The sequence below is a fragment of the Megachile rotundata genome, unplaced genomic scaffold (genome assembly GCF_050947335.1).
Source record: "Megachile rotundata isolate GNS110a unplaced genomic scaffold, iyMegRotu1 scaffold0229, whole genome shotgun sequence".
Taxonomy (NCBI): Eukaryota; Metazoa; Arthropoda; class Insecta; order Hymenoptera; family Megachilidae; genus Megachile; species Megachile rotundata.
In genome coordinates this window covers 37,137-57,818 of record NW_027473526.1, presented here as the reverse complement: position 1 = coordinate 57,818, position 20,682 = coordinate 37,137, and the positions used below count along the sequence as shown (strand labels likewise).

The 20,682-nt window shown below is 42.8% G+C and overlaps 2 protein-coding genes across 3 annotated transcripts; one reads left to right on the top strand and one right to left on the bottom strand.

The window, feature by feature from the left end:
* Positions 1-5,372: 5,372 nt before the first annotated feature.
* On the bottom strand, positions 5,373-13,882 carry LOC143263917 (NPC intracellular cholesterol transporter 1 homolog 1b). Of its 2 annotated transcripts, none has more exons than XM_076541868.1 (23): positions 11,272-13,882; positions 10,916-11,136; positions 10,663-10,793; positions 10,444-10,573; positions 10,178-10,364; positions 9,963-10,106; positions 9,663-9,880; positions 9,504-9,602; positions 9,237-9,439; positions 8,960-9,160; positions 8,643-8,847; positions 8,456-8,572; positions 8,201-8,381; positions 7,988-8,115; positions 7,665-7,922; positions 7,441-7,604; positions 7,256-7,371; positions 7,055-7,191; positions 6,787-6,983; positions 6,479-6,710; positions 6,304-6,417; positions 6,079-6,241; positions 5,373-5,987 (listed from the first exon to the last, which is right to left on the bottom strand). In XM_076541868.1, exons 1-23 carry the CDS (start codon positions 11,501-11,503, stop codon positions 5,971-5,973), a joined length of 3,795 nt encoding a protein of 1,264 aa, XP_076397983.1. In that variant the 5' UTR covers positions 11,504-13,882; the 3' UTR covers positions 5,373-5,970. The 2 variants fall into 2 exon arrangements, with proteins under 2 accessions (XP_076397983.1, XP_076397984.1); XM_076541869.1 differs by having other exon boundaries at positions 9,963-10,100.
* A 737-nt stretch (positions 13,883-14,619) lies between these two features.
* On the top strand, positions 14,620-15,516 carry LOC143266325 (uncharacterized). Its single transcript, XM_076541927.1, has one exon. The coding sequence runs from the start codon at positions 14,620-14,622 to the stop codon at positions 15,514-15,516; it is 897 nt and encodes a 298-aa protein (XP_076398042.1).
* The last annotated feature ends 5,166 nt before the right edge of the window (positions 15,517-20,682 follow it).

Here is a 20,682-nt window from a genome sequence, read left to right as displayed (position 1 = left end):
AAAGTATCATTTATGGAAGTCTTTTCTTGAGAATCTCTGCCTTCCAGGTTCCACCATAATTGCTGGGGATTTTAATGCCAATCACCCAGCATGGAACTCAGAGGTAGAGGATGTGGCTGGCATTTCTCTTTTAAGAATCATCAATGAGTGCAATATTTTTATTCATAATTCTCATACTAGTTCTCATCTTGGTTCTTCGGGTCAACACAGCAATAATTTAGATCTTATTTTATCCACTATGGACATCGCTCATTTTATAACGTCTAGTCAGCTCGATGATACTCATGGTTCTGATCATTTTCCAATAGTTGCACAAATATCTCATTGTGCTCCTTTGCTCAAAAGTTCTTTCAAACTCTCCTCTAAGAGAACTGATTGGTCTGAGTATCAGGATATCATGGAGAATAACTGGTCTTTTTTCCTCTCACTGGAATTCACTCAACTCCCAGTACTCTCGCAATATTCAATTTTTACAACTAAAATGAGAGAAGCTGTACAGGCTTGCTCTCCGTCACGGTCCCTTGGTCCTCGGAAAAGGCACGTTGTTCCTGCTCCTTGGTGGGATAGGGAGTGTGATAAGATGTTGAGGTTGCGAAAAGCTTCACTTAAGAAGTGGAAACATACTCTCAGATTGGAGGATTGGGTTGCTTATAAGAAGCAGGCTGCATGTACTAAAAGAACTCTCAAGGTTCGGAAGCGACTGTCTTTTCGTCGCTTTGCTAGTGAGCTAAACAGTCGTACCAACGTTTCACAGTTGTGGAAGACTGTTAGAACGTTTAAATCCAGATATTGTCAAAACACTGTAAGTGATGGTCGATCTTTTGATCCTAAAGAAATTGATATTGCTGTTTCCAAAATTGCTCCTCCTTGGGCTCCAGAGCTCCCTATGAAAATTCCTCCTGATAATTCTGGGACTTTCTTAAATGCTCCCTTCACCCTGTTGGAGCTTAACTATTCTATCGACTGCCTACGAGAGGGGTCTTCTCCTGGGCCCGATTGCATAGACAACATCATGATTCGTAAGCTTCCTGTCAAGATCAGGCTCATTCTTTTGGACATTCTGAATGATCTTTACTCAAACAATCTTATTCCGGCAGAATGGTTATCCTCTCATGTTCATTTTATTCCTAAGCAAGGGAGTAAAGGGTTACGTCCAATTAGCTTGACCTCTTGCATCTGCAAGCTTTTTGAGAGGATGGTTAAGCTTCGTCTACAGTGGTGGTGTGAGACTAGTAACATTCTGCCTGACTCTCAAGCAGGCTTTCGTAAGGCTAGATCTTGTCAGGATAATATTGGAAGTATTATTTTGGAAGCTAATAAAAGTTTTATGCTTGACGAGTGCACAGTTGTTGCCTTTCTGGACATATCTGCTGCCTTTGATAGTGTTCATATTAATACCCTCATTGGAAAATTGGCGGATCTAGGGCTTGCAGGCAATATTCTGCATTTTATTTCCAATCTTACTTACTTTAGAAGAGTTTCAATTCTTTCTAACTCCTCTTCTCCTACTCTTCGTCTGTTGCATAAGGGTGTCCCTCAGGGCGGCGTCCTCAGTCCTCTCCTTTTCAATCTCTATGTTAATAGTGTTTTGATGCATCTTCCGCGTTATGCAAAATTCCTACAGTTTGCTGATGATTTTGCCGTTATTGTTACTCACAAAAATAGGGCCACTGCCATTGGTATCTTAGAAAACTGCATCGAAACTATCAGGCAAAATCTCTCTGCTTTGAATCTGGATCTGTCCCCTCTCAAGACACAGTTTCTTTCTTTTAATTCAGGCAATTCCTCTCCTGGCTCTTTACATCTTTCCATAAATGGGCACATTATTCCCAATGCACAAAGTGCCAAATTCCTAGGCATCCACATTGATCAGCATCTGCGGTTTGACACTCATATACATAATCTTGTCAAGCACTGTCAGCGAACTTTAAATGTCATCAGATTTCTAAGAGGAACTTGGTGGGGTTGTGACCCTCAAACCTTGCTCATTATTTACAAATCCGTTATTCGCTCTAAGATAGAGTATGGCTTATGGTGGCTCTTTCCTTCCCAGAAGGGTTTGGCAGCCAAATTGGAAAGGTTACAGATTCATGCTGCTAAGTTGGCCTTAGGATTGAGATTTTCTTGTCCGAACAACGTTGCGCTTGCTGAGGCCAGACTTCCTCCACTAAGAGCCAGGGCAGAGTTTTTAGGTTCTAAATACTTTCTCAAAGTTTTCTCCTTTAGTAATAATCCTATTTGTTCTTACCTCGAAAAGTTTATTGAGCTGTGGAATGTATCCTATGGGGGTTCCTCTGATAGGAGGAAACGGGGAGAAGTGATTCACTCTTGCTTGGCCTACTCTCTTCCTCTCAAGGATCAATTGTATACTCTTCATCGAGCTCCTTGTCATTTGTCAGATCTAGATACTCAGTTTTCTGAGATCAATGTCAATACCTCCCTTGGTCTTCATCTTCAATCCTCCCCCTCTGCAAACCTGGAATTTGCATCTTTTATCTCTGAAAATTTTCCTAATCACATTCTCATTTTCACAGATGGGTCTAAATCTGATGATTCCCCATCTACAGGTGTTGCCTTTGTTTGTTCTCAACTTAATAAGAAATTTACCTTAAGCCTTAACCCTCATGCTTCCATTTATACTGCTGAGTGTGCAGCCATATCCTTTGCAATTGATATGGCAAAGGAGAACAAGGATTTATCCTATCTTATCTGTTCTGATTCGCTTAGTGCCCTTCAATCCCTTCTTGCTAAACCTTATACTGCAAGCACAAATCCTTTTATTGTTCGGATTAAGGAGAGTTTAAAAACATTTAACTGTGACTCTAATTCAGATAGTAGTATTTCCTTTCTTTGGATTCCTTCGCATCAAAATATTGAAGGAAATGAGCTTGCAGATAAGGCAGCCAAGGAAGCTGCTCAGAATCCTCCCTCATCCCATATTTCTATTCCTTACACTGACTTCAATTCTGTTCTAAGAAGAAGATTATGGGAGCAAGCATCAGAAGCCTGGCTTAAAGACTCTAATCGCAAAGGATCTCATTATTTCAACACTTACTTCGATACTTCTAAACACCCATGGTTTCATAATCTCTGCATTCCTAGATTTGTATCTTCCTGGGTCTCCAGATACAGATCTAATCACTACAATTTTGGTGTTTCACTGAAGAAAATAGGTGTCGACAGTTCGTCGAATTGTCCTTGTGGCTTTGTTGATCGTGATTTAAATCATGTTATCTGGGATTGCTCTCTTCCTGTCTTTCAGCAACATAGGAGGGTTATGTTGCGTAAGCTTCAGTTACATGGTTGGAAGCCCCCTCTTACAATTGAGCCCTTTCTTCAGGGAGTTAACTTGCAAGCCATTGCTATATTTACGGAATTTTTGAAGTCCTGTGGACTTCAAATTTAGGCACGGCTGTTTTAATCTAATTATGTACTTTCGGAAACTCTCGCGACTCTGCGTTTGTCAGGGACTTGAAGTTATCTGCGTTATATGTACCAACATTTAGGAGATTTCTTAGTTATTTATAAAGTAGTATTTAGTTATGTATAAGTTTTATTGTCATTGCGCATTATATCACTGTATTTCTCTTTTTTGTACGATCCTATGTATAGGTATTAAGTAGTTTATAAGTTTCTTGTGTATTGTTTTTTATTGTTGTTCTTTTTGTTTTTATTCATGTTGTTTACTTTTATCTTCTTCATATGTATTGTACACTGTTGTATATTGTATTTCGCTTATGGGCTACTTCTGCTCAAAGTGTTTAAATAAACGAAACGAAATGGGCTATTTTTCTATTTTCTTTAATAATAGTCCTAGCGGGCTATAATTAGACTCGTTCGTTTCCGTAGGCGACAAGGAACAATTTGTATATCTCAGAATTTCGGAAAAGACCCTAGTTTTCGAGAAAATCGAGATTTTCTATTTTGGTAGTTCCAACTTTCGCCGCTAGATGGACGGTAATTTTTTAGTCCATGAAATGGGCTATTTTTCTATTTTCTTTAATAATAGTCCTAGCGGGCTATAATTAGACTCGTTCGTTTCCGTAGGCGACAAGGAACAATTTGTATATCTCAGAATTTCGGAAAAGACCCTAGTTTTCGAGAAAATCGAGATTTTCTATTTTGGTAGTTCCAACTTTCGCCGCTAGATGGACGGCAATTTTTTAGTCCATGAAATGGGCTATTTTTCTATTTTCTTTAATAATAGTCCTAGCGGGCTATAATTAGATTCGTTCGATTCCGTAGGCGACAAGGAAAAATTTGTATATCTCAGAATTTCGGAAAAGTGCCTAGTTTTCGAGAAAATCGAAATTTTAGTTTTTCGTAGTTCCGCCGCTCGCCGCTAGATGGCGCCACCTGTGCCGTTTTGGACCGAATTCGACAAAAATTGATTTTCTGGCTTTATTAGACATCAAAACGCATCAAACCCTAATAGAAAATTGTTTCTAAATGCCTCAGGAACCACACTACGTCGTCAAAGTGCCGAAATATTGCACTTTGCAATGTGCAGTAAACAAGAGGCGTGGCCACGTCTACACGACAGGAGGCGTGGCCACGCCTACAGGACTGCGTCGCGCAGAAGACTGGAGGCGGGGCCACGCGTACAGAACTGGACCGCGTATGCGCAGTAGAATTGACATAGGCGGTGTATGTACGTATCGGAATGCTGACACAAAGTAATTAATTACGCGTTACCCGAATATTATTTATGAACTTTTATGATCAAACCATGTAAATAGTGCATTGCTGAACATTCTTGAATCATAAAAGTGCACAAAATATATGCAGAAAACGTGTAATTAATTATTCAAAATGACCTCGTATATACCGCTTGTCACCCTGGCTGGTCTTAGGTTATTAGTCAATAACTAATTAATTTCATTAAAAATCTGAACAAATATGATACTAGAGAGTAGCTGAGGGATCACTGAACATTCTTTAATAATGAAAGGGCATAAATTGTGTTTAGAAAATTGTGTTATTAATTATTTGAAATTAGCTCATGCGTACGATGTACTCCGCCGACTTCGTGTTGGATATAAATGAATAATTAATTATTTACAATAAAAATCTGAACAATTGTGATATGAGTAAGTAGCTGAGGAATCACTGAACATTCAGTAACATAAGGGGGCGTTCAGATTAGGCAAGTGCCCGTCAAATTAGCTTAATGTGAACGACATTTCGTGAAGGTTCCACGCATCGCTGCTAGATGGCGCTGCGTCGAACCTGCGTAAGGGGGCGTTCAGATTAGACGAGTACAGGTCACAGTAGCCTGATGTGAACGACAATAATATAGTAGTACGTGTTCTCTTTCGAATATGTAAATTTTTATTCTGTGGGTTTGTTAGGTAAGAATAAATGCACAATGATTGTTGATAAATTTTTCTTTATTTTCACCACTATTCAGACAGTACATAACTTAATAAAACTTACTGTTAAATCGTTTAATTACTAACTTGTGGAAGGCTCGTGCTATGCACGGGGAACTAATCAGTTAAATTTGACCTCCTGCACAGTCTTAAACCGTAGAAAATAGATATGCGCAGTATATTTTTGACAAAGAAAGTAATGAAAGAAAAAGTAGTCGACAATGATGGCGCATTTAGTTTTTATGTATCCCTTAAAAAGTGTCCGTTAATAAGGATTTTACTGTATTATCATTGTAAGAGTACACATATAATATTTTTCTGGCTTGTTTTCGAGCATGCGTACAACGTCCCAGCGTAGCTCACGGACATGTTTCTGCGTTATAATATGATTTCGATTTTGCAAGGACGTTATATTACTATATTTTTATATACAGGTACTATATTTTTATAATAACAGTTAGACGCTAACAATAATAATAATACTATCGTACGGAATCGGAAGAACGCTTCAATTAGACCGATCGAGACTGATCGTTAATCAGGGATCGCTTCCCTCCTTTTTCCCTCGTTCCGTTGACTCTGGCTCGAAGAACTTCTGTCACGCATTCTCAGGACCTGTAAAATTTCATCGTGATTTCATCGTGACGGATCGGATGCTCGTGCTGCGAAGAAGGAACACGCGTGGAACATGGACGTGTCGTCTTACCTATGAAACTTAGCAAGACGGGCAGAAATATTAAGCCATGAACAGCGCCAAAAATCACGATACCCAAATACATCCTGAAATAAAAGACTTGGATGATTTGAGTTTTGGAGAATGCCAATACCAGAATTCCGATAATTTTCGTCAACGTGATACCGGAGAAAACCTGAAAGAAAATGGAACCGCGTGAAACGAGAGCAACAGTTGGTTGGACACGCGCTCGCTTACCGAACTTCCCATTTTATTCAGGATTTCGGACACACGCTCGATTCTAGTACTCGACGTAGATTTCAAGTAAGAATGTATCATGTGACTGGAAAACTCCACCGATATGCCGGATGCCTGCAACACGAACGGAAGAAACGTAACGAACGTAAGAACGTTTATTATCGTCCGAACGTACCATTACCAAATTGACGAGAGACACCGCGTTCAGTTCGATGTTCCACCAATACATGAGACCACCTATGTTTACGACGATCATGAATACCGTGAGCACCACCGTTATCGCCGAAAACAGCGAGAATCCCGTGAAAAGGGTGGTCGTCAGGAAAATGATGCAGAGAGACAGACCCAAGGAGGATAACGTTTCTCGCCAAATTGTCAGGTATTGCTCGTAATATACGTAAAAGACGCTGCAAAGGAATTGCTTTAGTCCGACGATCAGTGTCTGTAGAATTTCTGTACTTCCGAACGTACAGAGCGACGCACCTGTATGGAAACACGGTTATGCTCTGGTCGGTTAATCGATTCTCGTTTATCATCCTCGTAATGTTGTCGGCGATCGTTCGAGACGATTTCAGCGATTCGTACCAATCGCTCGACTTTTTCATCGGAGTATGATATCCCATGAAATAGCTGTCGCCGACATCCGTTAGCCCGTGTTCATCGACGTACAAATTAATTCCCTGTAAGTTGGCGAAACGCGTGGTTACGATTCGGATATAGGATACGTGGCTCGTAGGTGAACGAATCTTACGTCCAGGTAGGAGGCTCGTCCAGCTTTCGCGCAAGTCTCGTCCGGAATGTCTTGCAGGAAGTACGGCAAATATTTGCGGAAACTGTATTCGTTCGGTCGAGAACCGTCGAAACCGACGTCGCATGGATCGCAAGTATCTGTAATAACGGACATTTATCGAGCAACCGGTAAATAGAAAAGTTGACTAAACTCGAAGCTTACCTTTCGTATGCGGACAAAAGGACTGATTGTTCCGGAAGAATTTACAGCAACCGTCGATCCCTGACCAATCTATGTAATCGTCTATCCAAGACGAAGAGGATTTCGACAAGTACGATCTGTAATGAATCGGCGAAGTATAAGGGGTGGGCCGTAGAGAAAAGAAAAGGAGAAAATATTGTACGAACGTGTCGGGTTGTTTGGATGCCGAATGGATCTGCGTATAAAGGGAATCGGTGTTGCATCCTTGACCGCCGCAAATTACGTTTTGAACGTTCCTGCGGCTATAGTTGAGACCAGGAGTGACCACGAAGTAGACGGGCGCACCCATCGACAATAGATCTTCCATAAACTAGAATCAGGTCGATTTCTATTCTATCGTTTTCGCGACAGCGTATCTCGATAATATTACCTGAAAATATTTTAAGACGTAAGAATCTTCGGGCATCGAGAGCTTTTGATCCAAACCGATAGATATGTTTGGTACGAGCACGAGGTGTGCGACGAGAGCGACAAAGAATACGACCAATACGGTTATTCTAACCGGCGTTTTCATCAGGCACGGCGTATAAAATCGCTGAAATATCGCGTGCACCAATCCAAAGTCCTCGTCTTCGGTGGTATCCTGTTTATTCGTTTTCACGCAGCAAAACAAATCCGAAAGATTGTTCTGAAACGATTCGTTGAAGTTTCAAGCGACGAGATTCGTTAACGAGCATTCGTTAATTTTCTTACCTCGAATCGTTGCTCGTCCAGTGCCATCAGACTAACGAAAGCCGTCATTTGTAGAAGGAAATTTATGAAAATTGACAAGGAGGCGTAGAGGGAAAAAGTGTTTACCGCCGGCATCGAGGACAACGTTCCTGCAAGCGTTTCAGAAAAATGACACGACTCTACCGGCTAGTCGATTAAACTGCGTCTATTAGTAGATTAAATTACGACTATTACCGATCAGGAAACAGAGGCATTCGGAAGTACTGGTAAGCAACATCGATGGGCCAACTTTTGCCATGATTCTTCCGATATGATCAGGTATCGATTCTTGGGTACGTTTCGGATTTCTTTCGTGAGTTTGAACCAAAATAAATATATTGTCCACTCCCACGGCCAATACCAAGAACGGGATTACCTAGAACGGTGTTATATAACGGGGTTACATAACGGGGTAGAGAAGACTAGGGAATAAAGAGAAGAGAGGCTTACCTCGATCGTAAGCAGGCTGGTGGGTACTCCGATGTAGCCGAACACGCCGATGGAAGAAGCTACGGAGGCTATTACTATCACCACTCCGCCGATGCTGATCATCATTTTACTGTTGGCCTAAAATCGTATTCTACAGATGTAATAGATTTTCGAGACGTATAACTTACGGGATATATGTATAACTTACGAGATATTCTTTGATAGAATATTTCAGCTTGCTGAGCGCGAACGCGACGTAAACGAACATGACGACGTAGCTGTAAAGCACCGTCGACGTTTCGGCCTTCGACGATCGTTCCAACTCGTCTTGTATCGACTTTTCCGTGGTATAGGCTACGTCCATAAATTCCGGCCGTTCGTTCGCGTTCCATTCTTTCATGAAATCGATGAATCTGACGAACAGAATATTTCTTATTCTCTATTCCTAACAGAATACTAGCAGAATCCTAACAGTATAGGTGGTTGTTGTCGGTTAAAGAAGAACCGGTTTATTTCCTCTCGTACCGTTGTTCCCATTTGTGCGTCGATTCGAGCACCGATTCGTTTAGCGAGTTTTTCACCAGAAACGATAATATCAGTCCCGTCGCTTCGATGTAATCGTTCGAGTCGTAGTTGAATTCGTTTTCTCGGAGAAATCCTCCGTAGGCTAACGCGGGCAGAACAGGTCCCTTGTACGGCGCCAAACATCCGGGATTGAACGGATTCCTGTGAGGCCGTGGAAAATTCTCTCTATCGTTATACGCGTTAGGCATATTACCAAAACAGAAAAGAGTATACTTACTGGGCGCACGCGTACAGTTGATCCAAATAATTGATTTCGTAGGAATCGAACTGAACCGTTTGGTTGAAACGATCGAGATCGTTTTGAAAATATCCCCACACGCTTTGGACCGTGCACAAGTCGAGAGTAACGGGTCCGGTAAAGTCGCTTCGAACCGGAGCGTAACATATACGCTCCAAGCCTTCTCCGTCCTCTTGTCCAAGCTGTAACGATCGAGAAATATGAAATAAAAGGACCACGGTTGTTCGACGGAAAGGGAACACTTACTCGAAGCACCTTGTTTTGCAGATCGTAGACTGCCAGTAAAAATTCCTTGTTAAAGACTGGGCCGAATTCGAGGACACCGCTCGACGTGTTGTGAACTACCTGAAATCGGACACGATTCGAACGTTTCGCGTCTAACGAGAAAACTCGTTATTATTTTACCTTGTTCAGTCCGACGGATTTCACGTAAATCTGTTCGGTTCTATAGAAAGGTTGAAAATGCGAGTCGAAGTAATCTTTTTCGAGCCTGGCTCTGCTGGTTGGCGCCGCCCAAATTTCGATCGGATCGCTCGTTATAGTCAGGTACTGGATTCCGTAGCTCAATCCCAGCAACACGTACGAAGACGCGAATAATACAACGACCGGATATTTCGCGAACGCTGTTAGACGCGCATCGAAATTGTATCGGTATTAGAGAAATCGGTATCACACAGGCTCCTGTCGAATCGATCGAATTCGTACCTTTTCCCCAAGCAGCAAAAAATACGTGAAACGCGTCGTGAAATTTTGTCCAGGGAAGAAAGTACCATTTTGCCCGATGTCGCTCGACCGATCGCTCTCGTTCGTCGTCGTTCTTTGCCTGCTTCTTCTCGGGAACGTCTGTAACTTTTTTCCAATTACGATCCGAAAATCTTGCTCTCGGTCTTCGAGTATCGCCAATGAAATAGACAACGTACCGAAATGCGATGTTCTTTGCGAAATTACATAAGCTGCTGTCGCGGATGCGACGAAAAGGATAGCCAGAATTCCCGCTACTATTCCGTAACCGCTGTATCCGAAAATGAGGAAACCAGAATCGAGTTCCAATAACTGGAGGAAGGGGCAGGCCGCAGGACAATCGACGCAGCTGCACGCTAACGAATCCTGTCGACACGTTTTCGTTCTACATTCTACAGCTACGTATTCTGTACGTTATACAGATAGATGGTAGGGTTGAACTTACGTCGTACGATTCGTTGCACGCTTTCGCCGTCTTGTTCCACAATTCCAGCGAGCCGTTCGGGGAATGCTTGTAAATCATTCGAAAACTTATGAACGTGTTAGCGTCGGGATCGCCTTGATACTCGTACCACCTGTAAGCATCGAGCATTTTTCCTTCGATCCCTCGATTTTCCTCGATTATCCTCGATTACAAAGGTCGATTAGAAAAGTTTTAACTTACAATTTTGGCGTACATCGACTGGCTCCGTGCTCACCGCAAGCCAAATCCATGGCTAACACGCCGCTCGTTGGATTAACGACACCCTTGCAGGAATCGAAAGTATCGTTCATGTACTGTTCATCGATATATATCTAAAACGGGTGTAAAACTTTGAAGAAATCTACAATTTATGCGTTGAACAGAGTGCTCGATATTATCTTTACCGGCGTCGACGTCGAAGAAAATCCCTCGGCAATCTCGGTCGGTATCTTACCTCGATTTCTCTCACGTATTCTTTGCCTTCCGAATTTTCCTCGGTCTTCGTCACTCGCAGAAATCGACTCTGTTCGGGGCTACAGCTTAAATCGCATATCAGTTTATAGAAATTTTTTACGCACGTTGGGCATCTGCCAAAGATACCTTCGGCCATGTTCAATTGCGTAACTAAATTGTCAATATTATCGGCGTCGCAACACAATGCCGGTCCGTTCGGATCTGAAACATTCGTGCTTACGCGTTAAGTAGGCCTACAGAGGAGAACGCGGTTCGAAACGGAGGAATTGTCGCGTCGAGCAGGAAGAAACGAACGAGGAAAGGGAAGAAGATGATAGGCCCAAGAAGAAAGCTTACCCGTATTTTCGAAATATTGCGGACATTTAGCGCGCAAACGCTGTTGCGCTGTCAAATTGTTGATGAGCTGAGGTGGGCCGTCGTAAGCGCACGTTAGATGCACGTTGCCCGATACACCACAGTCTCCGTACCATATGCAAGCGTATTTTTCCTCGGCATTCGTCAACGTAAACGCTTGGTAGAGCGCGAGCGACAACAACGCGACGATATACGTTCCACCGCGGCGATTCATTTTACCGATGCTATTCTATACCGTTGCAGAGTCTCGTTCGTTTTCTTCGCCCTCGTACGACGTACGAGTACATCGGAGTACGGTAACTCGGGTATTTCTATCGATTCGACCGATTCCAGACAACGATCGTTATCTTAGGCCTTTCTCGTAGACTAGTTCGAAACGTATCGAGTTCTCGATCGCCACGACTGCCTGAGATCGTCCTTCCGAGCAATTACGCGATCGGCCGTCGAATCGACCGTCCACAATTTCTTCGATCAAACGATACCTGTTATCGCGTTATCGAATAATTGTCACAAGGTATGAAACGGAAGAAAAAAAACTGGCCCTGACGCATGATCACGATATCATTGTCCGCTAGATCATTCGTGCTGTGCACACCTGCGGCTTATCGGTATCTACCTCGAACTCGATTACGAAAGAAGCGAAATTAAATGAAATCTTGTTTGTCTATCTTTCTTCTACTATTGCTTTTTTCAAAAACTTTGCGTTCTCGCAGGATTATCCGGGTTTTACGCCGATAGCGATACAGAGTTTGTTTCGTCTTAATGGATGGACGTACCGGAATGTGGTTGGAAATCATATTTCGTATTGGATAATCATATTTTAATGAATCATTTTGATGATCGTACAAACGGATTAGTTTGAAAGGTTTTCGCAAAACCGAGGAACAACAACGACGAAAGCAGAAACGTAGTCGCAATTACGGAATAGTAATTTGAAAGAAACGAACGAGCAGATTGGTCGACTGGCGCGCGGCGTTCCAGCCCCAAGTGGTACGATACGCGCGACGACATCGACGAAAGGAAAAGAACACGAAAATATTCGTTACATCGTTACTTTATTCTAATTTTTTTCTTCGCTTTAACGTAATCACCTTGAAACTTCGTCCCATCTTCCTTCGAATTTATACGCTATTCCCGCTTATATCGTAGAGTTCTATCGACCATCTAAAATTTTTGCGTTCACGGACACGCAAAGGGTCTGTTTTTCTTTTTTTTTTTTCTTTTTTTCTTTTTTTCTCTTTCGTCACGATCTTTCAACAGAGCGCGCGCGCGCACGCACGCACGCATTCTCGCTGTCTCTCACGACCATTCTCTCTCTCTCGTTCTCTCTGTCTCAGACACACGCTCTAACCACTTTCTCGTTCCATTTTCTTTCGTTTCGGATTTCTTTCGGTATATTCGATTTTCCCTTTTCTCGATATAATCGGTGCCCGCAACGATACCGAAATTGTCATCGTCATAATTTAAGTATATTACGTTCAACGGTAGCGATAAAGTTTATATTAATAAAATTTGTGGAGAGTGTCAATAATTATATATATAATATAGATGATAAACATTCGACGAATCACTGCAACCGGGGCGAAAAATATGAAACTCGTCGCTAGGCCAACTATTGGGATACGTCTCCGAGCTAGAGTGGCACGATCGCTTTCAGTTTCTCTCGATCGTTCGCATCAAGCAGCCAACAAACGTGTTGCTTTTTTTTTTTTTTCTTTTTCCGAAACGTCTCGATACGCTGTGCCTATGTATGTACGCGATATAACTAGAATCTTATCGCGCGTCTATCCGCGTTACTTCCGTTATTAACAGCGCGATCAAAATCGTTGTCCCGATCTTTCACCGTGTAATTTTCGCTCGCTCTCCTTTATTCCTCCGCTTACACTCTCCGTTAGTTAAAAGAGGAAAAATGCCGATCTGAATTGTTCGTTGATTGTCAGATAGGAGTGAACCTGTAAGTGCACGTAACGTCGAAAACGTTGTAAATTATTCGATGATCGTTGAAAATAAATCGCTTAGATCGAAACGCGGCGTCCGTCTCGTCGAATCCGAATGTATTAAATCGAATATACATAGAACTCATGTTCCTTTCGTTTCGTTGCGTTGCGTTGCGTTGCGTCGCGTTTCCGTCGAAAATAGTATCGCGCGATCGGAAAACGAGTTGCCAGCGAAAAGGAGAAGCATATTGGAAAAGTAAGTAACTTTGGCTGTAGAAAAAAGAAAAATTTGACTCTTGCTCGGAGGCATGCCTCGACAGAATTTATACGATAAAATTGTTATACGCACGAGCGCGCGCGTACACCCACTATCGCATTAGCACGCGCACGCGTGCGCTCGTCCACGCGCGCATTCGTACACTCGCGTTATCTTAAACTTTACACTTTATACGTACATTATACGTACATTAACCAACGATGCATCGATGTGCGCGCTCGCTCGCTCCGGTGCGCGCGCGGTGCGCGTGTAAACGCTTCTGTCACTACGTTACGCGTACGCGTATACGTATACGTAGTAGATGATACGGTAATTCGAGCAACGAAAGGTTCTCCGGAAATTTCTTAATTCTCACGTGCGACATCTATAGTAACCGGTATGTAGTGTAGCGGCACATGGTTCGCAGCGTTGGTAGAAATTAGCATTGACCGTTTACAGATGTTTAGGTGTAGGCAGTTAAGCCTACCCTAAAGTCTGTAAGTCGGCGAAATTATTTTATGTTTTTTGGACGTGCGTAGCTCAATAGACTACCCTACCATAAACGCTGCCAGCCATGTCCCGTTACGGTTCATTAGGCCACATGGTCAGCGCGGTCCGGAAGGACATTTTCGACTCTCAAATTCTAATTTACAATACTCTTTCCCCCGTCGAAAATGGGAGGACTCTGCGAGGAAAATAACTCCACCCTCAACTGTGTAAGGAGTTACGCCTTCTCCGAAAAGTTTATATATACTGCGGAAGGGCGTCAAAACAGATATAATCAGTCGAGCCTCCGATTCTGCATCATCGAACATTCTATACTAATTCCGTAACATTGTATTCAATAGCATTTCTGTAATATCACACATAGTCTCCATAGTTCACATTAAAACACCTTACCTCTTGCAAACACACTGTTGCGAGTAATATTTATTCATTTCACACCTAACCTACCTCGCGACAATTGGTGACCCGCGACGTGATCACGGCGTGAGTGTTACGTGATTTAGTGGAAACACAGTGATAAAGTGCAAAAAGACACAGTTAAATATAAGACTTCATACAGACATTTACTTAGTTTACATAGAGACACACATAGTTATATTTAGTTCAATAAGTGCGAATTTAGTGTTAGTGATGGCTAATGAAGATAGAGACGTTTTCTTCAGCCCGCAAAAGAGTGGAAATCAGCAGCAAGGATCAAACCCCTTTGAGGTGTCGAACATCGACCGTGTGGGTATACGTGTCCCACCTTTTTGGTCCAGTAACCCGCTGCTCTGGTTTCATCAATTGGAATCACAATTCGCACTCAACAACATAACTGTGGATTCCACAAAGTACTTTTATGTCACGTCGTTCCTTGATATTAAGTGCTTGCAAGAAGTCGAGGATATTATACAAAATCCTCCTGCCACTGGTAAATATGAAAAAATCAAGGAGGAGCTAATACGGAGGTTATCCAGATCGCAGGAGCAACGGATTCAGCAGCTCCTGGAACATGAAGAAATTGGCGATAGGACACCTTCGCAATTTTTACGCCATCTCCGCAACCTGGCTGGGGATATTAAAGTGCCGGAAAATTTCCTGAGGACGATCTGGATGAATCGACTGCCAGCATCAATGCGGACCATCCTTGCCACGCAGATGGATGCATCTCTCGAGAAGATGGCGGAATTGGCCGATAAGGTCAATGAAATCACGCCTATCGGGAAATGTGCTGCTGTGTCCACGGACACCCGATTCGAGCTATTGTGCGAGCAGATGGCGCGTTTAACACAGCAAGTTGCGGAGCTTGCGAAGCACAGCAATTCCACGCATCCAGGGAGATCCACTTTCCGCGGACGGAAAAAGTGGCGCAACTACGGCCGCAGCTCCAGCCGAGGCAGAAACAGCAGCCGCAGCCCCAGCCCGTCGCAGCCAGGTGTATGCTGGTACCATCGCAGGTTCGGGGACAGGTCAACAAGGTGCACCATCCCCTGCACCTACCCGCAACGTCAACAGCAACACCAGGGAAACGAGACCGATCGACCTTAGATGCGGCAGAAGTCGTCGATCCAGCCACGAGCCGCCTATTCTTAAGTGACAAAGACAGTAAGGTAGAATTTTTAATAGACACTGGCGCCGATATCAGCGTTTATCCGCGTAAATTAGTTAAGGGACATCCTCCCAAAAGTACATACACTTTGTATGCCGCGAATGATTCGACCATCTCAACGTATGGCGATATCGTTTTAAATCTAAATTTAGGATTGCGGCGAATTATCAAGTGGAAATTTATAATCGCGGATATCACAAAACCAATAATCGGCGCGGATATGCTTAAGTATTACGGCTTGTTGGTAGATTTAAGGAATAAACAGCTAATCGACACTGAAACAAAATTAACGTCACGAGGAAAACTGGGGATTGCCGATTTAAATTCAATCAAAACAATTGTCGGTGACTCTCCATACCATAAAATCCTCACAGAGTTCATAGATATCACCATTCCCACACGTACACATACAGGCACAAAACACAACATTACACACCACATTAAAACGACTAAAGGACCATCCGTGTTTTCGAAACCACGTAGGTTAGCACCTGATAAATTAAAAATAGTAAAAGAGGAATTCGAGCATCTTTTGGCCGAAGGTATAATTAGACCTTCGAAAAGCCCGTGGGCTTCGCCTTTGCATTTGGTTCCTAAAAAGGACAAAGGTTGGAGGCCGTGCGGGGATTACCGAGCACTAAATGCATGTACAGTACCTGACCGTTACCCTTTGCCGCATATCGAAGATTTTTCTAGTTTATTACATGGCAAAACCGTTTTCTCCAAAGTAGATCTTGTTAAAGCATATCATCAGATTCCCATAGAACCTTCAGACATAGAAAAAACAGCAGTTACTACTCCCTTTGGTTTGTTTGAGTACGTCAAAATGCCATTTGGTTTGATGAACGCAGCTCAAACATTCCAAAGGTTTATTAATGAAGTATTATTTGGCTTAGATTTCTGTTATGCATATCTAGATGATATTTTAATAGCATCGCGTAACGAGGAAGAACACTTGGATCACATTCGTCAGCTTTTCAATAGACTTCAAAAATACGGTATCATTATTAATCCTGCTAAATGTACATTCGGTCAAACTTCAATAGATTTTCTTGGTTATACAGTAAACAGTAAAGGTACTGCTCCAAATCCAGAGAAAGTAGATGCCATCAGAAATTTTCCAAAACCTCAAGATATAAAAGAACTCCGACGTTTTTTAGGGATGTTTAATTTTTATCGTCGCTTTGTCCCTAACGCCGCAAAATTACAAGTCCCATTAACAGATTTATTAAAGGGTGCACCTGCTCGTGGTAATCCTCGTATTGCCTGGTCGAAAGAAGCCGAACTTGCTTTCACCCAGGTAAAGGAAGCACTTGCTGAAGCGACCCTTCTGGCGCACCCGGTACCTGGCGCTAAGCTTAGTGTTACCGTGGATGCGTCTGATTTCGCAATCGGAGCGGCACTTCAGCAATGGGTGGATGATACCTGGCAGCCTTTGTCTTTCTTTACAAAAAGCCTTTCGTCAGCCCAACGAAAATATAGTGCATATGACCGGGAATTATTAGCCGCTTACACCGCAGTTCGTCGTTTTAAACACAACCTTGAAGGTCACGCATTCACAATTTACACTGATCACAAACCTCTGGTTTACGCTTTCAAACAGCGGCCAGAGCGTTCCACTCCACGACAGTTCAGACATCTAGATTTTATAGGACAATTCACTACAGACATTCAACACATATCAGGGAAAGACAACATAGTCGCGGACGCATTGTCCAGAATACAGGAGATTAATAAACCCGTTGATCTATCGGAATTGGCACAGTCTCAACAGGCAGATGAAGAGCTTCAAAGTCTCTTGCTGTCTGAGACTGCCCTTAAATTAAAGAAAATTAGGTTCCCGTTTAAAGATCGCGAGTTGGAAATTTTTTGCGACACTTCTTCTCCTACTGTTCGTCCATATGTACCTGTAAACCTCCGTAAACAAATTTTTAACACACTACACAATTTATCACACCCAGGAGTTAAAGCCACACGCAGACTGGTTACTGATCGCTTTGTTTGGCCATCTATAAACAAAGATTGTAACACTTGGTCTAAACAATGCATTCCTTGTCAAAGAAACAAAATTACACGACACACCTCATCTCCGTTAGGCAATTTTTCATTACCGGTTTCACGATTTCATCACATTCATATTGACATAGTAGGGCCATTACCCATTTCACAAGGATACAGGTATTGCCTTACCTGTGTCGACCGCTTTACCCGCTGGCCAGAAGCTTGGCCGGTCGAGGACATAACAGCCGAGACAATAGCAAACACCCTTTTAGTAGGTTGGATATCACGCTTTGGTGTTCCAGCTATTATTACTACAGATCAGGGTAGACAATTTGAATCTCAACTTTTTAAAGAATTAACACAGTGTCTTGGTTCACATCATATCAGAACTACCGCTTTTCATCCTTCATCTAATGGTATGGTAGAGAGATTGCACCGACAATTAAAATCAGCAATCCGTTGTCATGAGACCGACAAATGGACCGAGGTACTCCCACTAGTCTTATTAGGTATTAGATCCACATATAAAGAAGATTTGCACGCAACTCCAGCAGAATTAGTATACGGATGCACGTTAAAATTACCGGGAGAATTTTTCAATAAAGATCAAAATAGTCCAGTGACGTCCGATTTTGTTTTACACTTCAAACACACAATGAAAAACATACAACCTTGTAAACCCTCACGACACGGCACACATACACCATTTATACACAAAGATTTACACACATCAACACATGTATTTATTCGACACGATGGCGAAAAACGTTCTTTACAACCGCTGTATGACGGACCATATAAAGTTATCAACCGTAACAGTAAATATTTCACTGTGCTAATTAATGATCGTGAGAAAAACATTAGTATCGATAGGTTAAAACCTGCGCATGTAGAACCGACTCAACTTGTAACGAACAATACTTCCGATACACGAAGTGCGAGCGATCAAGCAAGCCGTAGTCCTAAGAGCATTTTGAAACAAGCTGTGCCAATTAAAACACGGCATGGCCGTATAGTTAGATTTACCGAGCGTTATCAGGCATAAGTAACCGATGTAAATAGTTTTTCTTGTCTGTATATAGTTTTTTTTGCGCTCTATCTTGTATTACTGTTAGTGTATTTTCATGTATGTAAGTATGTATGTATGTATATAGACCATGTAAATTTTGTATAGCGTTATCACTGGCAAGGGGGTGATGTAGCGGCACATGGTTCGCAGCGTTGGTAGAAATTAGCATTGACCGTTTACAGATGTTTAGGTGTAGGCAGTTAAGCCTACCCTAAAGTCTGTAAGTCGGCGAAATTATTTTATGTTTTTTGGACGTGCGTAGCTCAATAGACTACCCTACCATAAACGCTGCCAGCCATGTCCCGTTACGGTTCATTAGGCCACATGGTCAGCGCGGTCCGGAAGGACATTTTCGACTCTCAAATTCTAATTTACAATACTCTTTCCCCCGTCGAAAATGGGAGGACTCTGCGAGGAAAATAACTCCACCCTCAACTGTGTAAGGAGTTACGCCTTCTCCGAAAAGTTTATATATACTGCGGAAGGGCGTCAAAACAGATATAATCAGTCGAGCCTCCGATTCTGCATCATCGAACATTCTATACTAATTCCGTAACATTGTATTCAATAGCATTTCTGTAATATCACACATAGTCTCCATAGTTCACATTAAAACACCTTACCTCTTGCAAACACACTGTTGCGAGTAATATTTATTCATTTCACACCTAACCTACCTCGCGACAGTAGGTATCTCGTTATTTTTCTTCCGCTTTTATACGTTAATCGATATCTTACTACGTACGTATTTAGCGTATATGCGCGCGTGTGCGATCCTGCGCTCCTACGTGTAATCGTATATTTAGCGTGTACACAGGCGACAGGTGTGCGCATATACGTACATGTATGTACATATAGGGTGATCGAATCAGGAAACGAAGAACGCGTTACGAGCGTGAGCGTACGCGAACGCGTCGTGCCACGGCCACCAACGAATTTCCTTTCGATCTCGCGATCCGACGCGTCGACTTTCCAACTGTTTTCTAACCGGAATCGGTTTATCGAATGATAAACTTCGCCGTACTCCGCCGAGCACGCCGTCGCACCACGGATCGTTTCTCTTTCGATCGGTCAACTTGTCGCGGTAACGCGGTAAGTCGTTTAGAAGATTGTGCACCGAGTAACCGCGATACTGTCGGATGTTTCGAAGATCGAACGATCGAAGAGGAATTTTATTAGTATCGTTCGATTCTCGCTGGTGGCTTCGCGGGTGATCCGAAGGTGCGCGCCGATCACGGTTACGCGAAGAACGCGTACATGTATATATCGCGAACAGGGGAAAAGTCTGTTAGCGCGGTTGGATTTGCTCGTTAACGCGGTATCGTTGTCGACTGAAATTCATCGTTTCTTTCGAACGAATCGTTATACGAACCGTCACCGTCACCGCTCGTCGATCGTTAAATCTGTCACGGTAGAAGCGGATGGATCGATGCGCCACCTTTCACCTACTACTCGATTCGCGTACTACTTAACTCGAGTAATTTCCACTCTCGTACAAATGTCCAGTAAACGGGCTAAGAAAACTCAGGAACTTTGCGCGCGATCGATCATGCAGTTCGATAAATATAGAATATAGATAAACGCCTAATTTACCAATGATCCGACGACACTTTCGACGATGATGACGACGGCGACGCGATCGATCCAAGTGTCCGTAGACACTGTCGACGACATCGCGATCTATGCATTTTGCTCGTTCACGTTCGCGATGCTAGGATCGCGCGACGAACATCTTCGATTCAACGAGTATCCTTTTTTCGCGTCGCAACATGAAAACACTCTCGAACACGTGCGATTCAAGCTTTTACCTTTTCGATTCGTTACCGTATTCAGTAAAGCACTCGGTAACTCAGAAGTACTCCGATCGTACTTCTTTCCACGCGTTTCTATTTTTTCCTTTTCTCCCTTTCGCGTCGTCTTCTCTTTCTTTTTCGTTCGAACGCGATTCAATTTTGATGCGCGCGCGCGCGATACCGTTTATTCGCGAATATATCTTGCCGTCGTCCGATGTCCATTCGCTTTCGCGCGGCGATCC